This window comes from Triticum aestivum, chromosome 1B, assembly GCF_018294505.1.
Source record: "Triticum aestivum cultivar Chinese Spring chromosome 1B, IWGSC CS RefSeq v2.1, whole genome shotgun sequence".
Lineage (NCBI taxonomy): Eukaryota > Viridiplantae > Streptophyta > Magnoliopsida > Poales > Poaceae > Triticum > Triticum aestivum.
This window is the reverse complement of record NC_057795.1, coordinates 629,737,223-629,743,637: the sequence shown is the minus strand read 5'-3', so window position 1 is coordinate 629,743,637 and position 6,415 is coordinate 629,737,223. Positions and strand designations below refer to the sequence as shown.

The 6,415-nt window shown below is 46.3% G+C and overlaps 2 protein-coding genes across 3 annotated transcripts in view; both read right to left on the bottom strand.

Annotated features, from left to right (window-relative positions):
* Positions 1-798, bottom strand: part of LOC123143486 ((R)-specific enoyl-CoA hydratase) — a gene marked incomplete in the record, with an annotated part of 8,247 nt that extends 7,449 nt beyond the window's left edge. For both annotated transcript variants that reach the window (XR_006470874.1, XM_044562421.1), the window contains 1 exon segment: positions 1-798. Coding sequence is in view for 1 of the 2 variants with exons in the window: in XM_044562421.1 (XP_044418356.1) it covers positions 1-268 (268 nt within the window).
* LOC123143496 (uncharacterized protein At4g14342) lies at positions 799-3,518 on the bottom strand. The gene is made up of 4 exons (XM_044562437.1): positions 3,204-3,518; positions 2,615-2,700; positions 2,386-2,509; positions 799-996 (listed from the first exon to the last, which is right to left on the bottom strand). Exons 1-4 carry the CDS (start codon positions 3,207-3,209, stop codon positions 949-951), a joined length of 264 nt encoding a protein of 87 aa, XP_044418372.1. The 5' UTR covers positions 3,210-3,518; the 3' UTR covers positions 799-948.
* Between the last annotated feature and the right edge of the window lie 2,897 nt (positions 3,519-6,415).

The window sequence follows — 6,415 nt, the reverse complement described above, 5'->3', positions numbered from 1 at the left end:
CGATGAGGGCGGGGAAGAGGGAGGCAACGAGCATGCCGTGCACCACGCGGCCGCGCTGGAACCCGCCCGTCCCGCGCGCGAAGGCGTCGTCCAGGTGGACCGGGTTGCGGTCGCCGCTCACCCCCGCGTACGCCGCCACGTCCTCCTCCGTGAACCGCCGCCGGTGCGAGCGCAGCGCGTCGCCCATCTTCAGCGCCGCCGCCAGGGTGGCCGTCGTCGACGCCGCGCGGACGAGAGGGGCCGCGCGCGCGAGGCTCAGGAGAAGCATCCCCGGTAGCTTTTCCTCCCGGCGTCGGGATGTGTGGGGATGGAGCGAGAGAGGCCACGGCAAAGAAGAACGATGGCGTGGCGGCCCATCAAGCCATCTGCCGATGTGCTGGACCCGGCCCAAGAAATCGAAACCGCCAGCCCATTTGGTACGATCAGAATACAAAATGCACAAGGAAATTGGATTCAGACTCTGTCGAACAGTTTAGCCAACAGATTCATCCAATTTGCTGCCAACATCTCAAGTGAAATCGAGGTGAGATATCAGGTGCTACTGCATCTGTAGTTCCAGTAAAAGGAGATGTGGCGGCTGCCGGCGGACGGTGGTTCATGCTTCCCCCCGCCTCCTCCGCCACTGGTGGCAGCAATGAAGCCTGGCAGAGAGGCCAGCTCGCAGGAACATGAAAAACCAGAGCATAGCATCTCAACAACATTACAACTTCAACATGTGCTGCTGCAATTCGATTCAATCATTCACAGATAGCAGGAGGCAGATACGACCATCATGAACAGGGATAAAGATCCATGGAGTGCAATAAACAGGGTACACGGTGCTAAAGATGTTCAGGAAGTTCAAACACAACCACATAAGGTGCCTTAGAGTTAAAGATTCTGGTAACAAACATCATCTGAATTCTGAACATAAGCTGCTGTGGAGGTAGCACTATAGTACCAACTCCCTCAGTCTTCGTCTCTCTCAGGGGGGAGGCCACACGGAAGCAGCATTTTCTGCAACACCAGAAAAATAGGTTTTAATGCTTTATATTAGAAGAATACCTCATTACTACAGCTGATTGTTAAACAAGTGGACAAACATGCAAATGGAGACAATGTAGTACGGCCAAATACCACGCACGAAGGGCGACTACCTCAGATACTGGTAAATGGATTAAGAACTTCGAACTTGCTAAATCAGATTGCATAAAATTAATTTGATGAAACAGAGAAACAGATCAATAGCACCACGAACATAACATAGCGGTTCAAATAGAAAGCCCGGGTTCAACCTGTTGTACCACAAGCCTGCAACACGATGCGTATAGCAGTGTTTTACTGTTTTTCTCTATCCATACACAATTGCACCCTGGGGAACTTTATACGTATTTTTTTATTGCGCAGCAAAGACTCCATTACAGATAGACACTGTCACACAGGGATACTAGAGTACTAGACTGAATAATACCACAATAAAGTACTAGGAAAGATAAATGCTGACATTAGATAACTAGCTTGGCTCTTATCCAAATCACATAGCACAGAATGTACACATGGCTTTAAAATTGAAGCCTATTTAACAGTAGATGGTAAATGTGAATTAACAAAATCCCGCCAGCTAGCCTTGAATTAAAGTTTGCATCCGGAAATAATCAATTTAAGCTACAGACCAGTGTGTTTTGCCTCCACTGTTTAAGAAGGAAAAGCCATCTTTCCCGCAAAAAAGAAAAAGGAAAAGCCATCTGACAATTGAATTTGGACCATTTAGTTGATGCGAAACCTCTTCAAGCTACATTTTAAATCCTTTGATGATAAATATGTCAATAAGTTTGTGTATATTGGGGTAAAACTTATAAACTTGGACTCTGGGCATTCTGAAACGACATACAAATTTATAGACATGAAGTGTCTCTCACATCACTTCAAGAAAGCGTTGTGAAACCTGTGTTCAAGCAGCAGGTGTGTCTCACATCTATTTATAAACATTAAGTACCTCAAACTGTCACACATCACTACAATATTCTTTGGTAGCATGAAAACAAAATAACTTCCAAGCTAGATTCTGACCATGATGTATTATGGCCCAGTGGAGAAACCCTGCCCAGCTACAATTTGCAGCAACAAGATGGTATTTATGAGCTTGCATTGTGATACACTATAACAGCACTTTCATGGGACGCAGTCATCATTAAAAAGAAGGCCACTTATGATGCAAATAGGTTCCATTAACAAAAGCAAGACTAGCATAAAATTCCACGGGTGAAAGCCCAATGCAATCAAGTAACATAATTCAATAGCAATATAAGTTGTAATATAGACCAACCTTTATACACCCATTCAGTTCTACACAGTTTGCAGCTAAAACTCAGCAGACGAGTTAAGACAAATTGCTTTCACACATACCTGCATGAATTCATAACGCTCCCTTCCAATAGATTCATTCTCAGCAATGGAAAAATATGCCAACATCGGGTAGTGTCCAACATAAGATGCATAGCTGTCTCTTTGGATATTTACAGCCCATTCACTGTAATACAAGGAAATGTAATGGTTAATATCTTACCAGCCCGTGCCAACCAAGAATACCAATTAGCTAGCACAAAATTTCTAAAACAAGATATGAGATGCTTACAATCTGGTCAGGTCAGCATGCCCTGTTCCGACATACTTGGCTTGAAGATGCTCAAGTTGAGAATTGATGTTGAACCTGTCACTAGCCTTTAAAATAGTGATTTGTATTAGAAATTACAAGCGATTCAGTTATTCAGATGTAAAAAAAAGATGTTACTAAGGCGACAATGTATTGGATTTGGAAGACTATGACCTAGTTGAAGACTTTAAGCCGAAACGAGCTAAAAGAAGACAAGAAATCAATCGATGATCGGGTGGTATTTACTAGAATTACTCGAAATAAACAAATTAAGGAAACAAACATCGTGATAGTGCAATTCAAAACATACAACAGCATCTGAGCTCTAAGACTGACATTGTGGCACCAGTTAAAGAAACTACTCGAAGCTAACCACCAATACAAAACGAAAAGGTAAATGAAACAACAATTCTACAGGTATTGAGCATATATAGCACGGGTTTTCAGTTAATACTATAAATCAATTCAGTTAGCAGACAAGAATAAATATCAAATAGACCACATATAATGTCGATCGAATATTTTGGGGGGAATAAGCAGCATAAGAGAGATTGGGTCAGGGAGTGCTGACCTGCATGGTGGCCGACGAGTATGACCCTGACCCTGGATGGGAGAGCCGGGAACCCCTGAATCAGATCTGCGGGCGGCGCGAGTGGGGATCGAGAGCGGTGGTGCTCGAGGAGGAGGGGGCAGGGAGGCCGCGGAGCTCCGAGAAGGTCGGCGGAGCGCACGACGTCGGGGGCGAGGGAAGGCGGCGGCGGGTGCTCGTGGAGATGAGGCGGCGGTCGATTCCCCGCCGACGAAATCTCAAAACCCTAGCCAGGCTCTGCTCGTCTTATCGGGGCCGCACTGGAGAAGAAGTGAGCCGGTGGGACCCAGTTGTACACAAGGCACGTAGGTATGTCATCAACTAAACATGCAAGAACAGCTCAATAATCAATAAAAAACAGCTCAAGAAGGCCTGCCAGAATTTTGAAGACATTTTGTATATTGAATTTTATAAAGAATAAAATAAAATGGTCATGATAGAGACCAGGTAGTCGCACAAAAAGATGGACACCGTGTAATTCTGAGAGGCGGCCAGGTTTAGATGTTGCGGAGGGGTGAGTGAAGTCTATTTTAAACCTTGAAGTTGTAGAGCTCGTCCAAAACAAACCCTCATCTTCGAATCCCTGAAGTCTATACCCTATACTCATTTATCCCGGTCAATCTTGACCCTGCGCCTGTTTGGCGCACCGGGACAAGATCCATCCCTCTCGGGATTAAAGTGTATCTCTCACTTACATCCCTATCCCACATGTCAGATCCATCTTCCATCCGCACCCCGTCCCATCTCTCTCTCCTGAAATCAGCGCAGGTGCCTGGACGCCAGCAACGCGGCGGAGCAGCGACGCGCGCCTCGGGGGTCTTCGACGGACGGGGGTGTGTAGTGCCCGCACACGCCCTGGGCGCCGTGGCAAGCGGTCACCACCGGCACTGTCATGGGTGTCGCGGTGCGGGAGCCGAGCGAGTGCCCCGTGAAGACGAGCTGAGTACCCTGAGAAGACGAGCTTGCGGTCGCACCCTTGCTGGCCCAGCAGGTCCGGCAACGTCATCATTGCTGTCCGCGGCCTCAGCCTCTGCACATGAGCGGCCGCAGTCAATGGCGGCCACGCTCACAGACGGGAAGCTGCAGCTGCAGAGCGCCACGGACGCGGTCAACCCATCTTGAGCGGCCACGCACTGGTCTCTGTGATGTCCCCGCAGTACACGTCGCAGATGATGGTGGCTTACAAGTCGCCGGAGTGCCTCACTGAGAAACAACGCTTATGAATTCCGGCGTGCCTGAGGTGTGCGCAGATTCGATCATATCAATCAGGCCAAGATCGATTAAGTTGGTTACCACATATATGAGCGTTTGGTGCTAGATCTTTTAGCTACTACTTATCCAGGCGCATCGGGCAGACGGAATCAATCGGCCGGAGCAGTTGAGCCGCCGGCCGGCGTGCACGCGTCCGCGTTGGAGCTTTCATCCGCATTACCTACTACGGCCAGCCGCGAGGAGGTCCTATACGTGATCCTCGTTGAGGGCCTCGTCTCAACCGCGGCGGCTCGACGGGCACATGCGTGTGGCATGACCTGCAGCTAGCCCGTCACGGTGCTCGAAGACACAGCTGCCGCAGTTTCTCGGGAGAGAGATTGGGGATGAATATGACATATGGGTCCATGCAGTCAGTGAGATTAAAGTGTGATCCCGGCCGGGATAGCTGGTTTCCCAGCGCGCCAAACTGGTCCAGAAAGGTTCAGGGTTGAGATTGACCGGGATCAATGACTACAAGGTACATAATTCAGGGATTTAGAGATGAGGAGCTCAAGGTTTAAAATAGACTTCACCCCGGAGGGGTTGATGCATATCACATGGGAAGAGATTGTGAGGGGATTGTGGATCAAAAATTAAATTGGTGTTTTATTAAAATGGACCGGACGTTTCAACATTGTCCTGATCTCATTTCATTGTGGTTAAAGAGGGTATATATCACCAGAAAAATGTAATAAGATAGTAAATTATGCAAGTCCATTTTTAGAACCGGACGCAAAAGCATTCCTGTTTAGTATATTTGATAATTTAATATTCATTTTATAAAGGTTGTGCCAAAGCATGCCCACATATACATATTCATCGGTACACACATTGTTGTTTGGAGTACTCAATAAAAAATAAAAAATAAACATGACAAAAGTTCTGCCAAAGCATACTAAGAGCAACTCTAGCAGACCCCGCATCCCGCGGGTCTGCAAAACGCGTTTGCAGTTCGCAAAACAGCTTTTACGGGCGGGCTCGGGTTGGCACAAACGTAGAACCCCCAAACGGATCCGTAAAAAGGTATATTCGCGGAATATATTTTTTTACGGGTCGGCTTTGCAGGTTCTGCTCTTTGCGCCGCTGCATCCCACATATCATCATCCCGCAAATATCAAATACAACATAATTAAACAATCGAAAACAAACTAAATTGTTCGAATCAAACATAATACAATAATCATCCGCATTACAAATAATTATTCAAATAACCGTAGCAAACTTAAATAATGCAATACAAAACTTGTCATGAATACAAATACAAATGAATACAAAAAAAGTCACTGAGCCCTTTGCCAATGGTGTTCAATGAGATCTTCCTGAAGTTGAAAGTGGGTGTCTGCATTTTCAATCTCCTTGTATGTCTGAAGAAAAGCTCTAATGCGGTTTGGGTCTCTAGCTGGTTTGACACGACTACCCACATTGTCGTAAAAGAATTCTAGGTTCAATCCTCTCTCATCTTCAAGAATCATATTGTGCAGGATAACACAACATGTCATGATGTTCTTCAAGGTTTTCTTATCCCAAAAACGAGCAGGACCACGGACAATGGCAAACCTACATTGCAAAACACCGAATGCTCTTTTAGTGTCTTTTTGGGCTGCCTCTTGCACCCTTGCAAATTCACATTGTTTTTTTGTTTTGGGTTCTTTGATGCTCTTGATAAATGTGCACCAAGGAGGGTAAATACCATCTGCAAGATAGTACCCCTTTGTGTATTCATGCCCATTGATAGTGTAGTTGCAAGCAGGAGCGTCGCCACTAGCAAGCCTAGCAAATAAATGAGACCGTTGCAACACATTGATATTATTTAGAGTGCCCGGCATACCAAAAAAGCAATGCCAAATCCATAAATTCTCAGATGCTACGGCCTCTAGCACAATTGTTGCATCACGAGACTTGCCACAATACATTCCTTGCCAAGCCTTGGGGCAATTTTTCCA

Coding starts and splice junctions, on each gene's coding strand:
- LOC123143496 (XM_044562437.1), bottom strand. Junction 2,510..2,614: donor CATGCTGACCTGACCAGATT/GTAAGCATCTCA, acceptor CTTGTATTACAG/TGAATGGGCTGTAAATATCC. Junction 997..2,385: donor AGCGTTATGAATTCATGCAG/GTATGTGTGAAA, acceptor CTGGTGTTGCAG/AAAATGCTGCTTCCGTGTGG.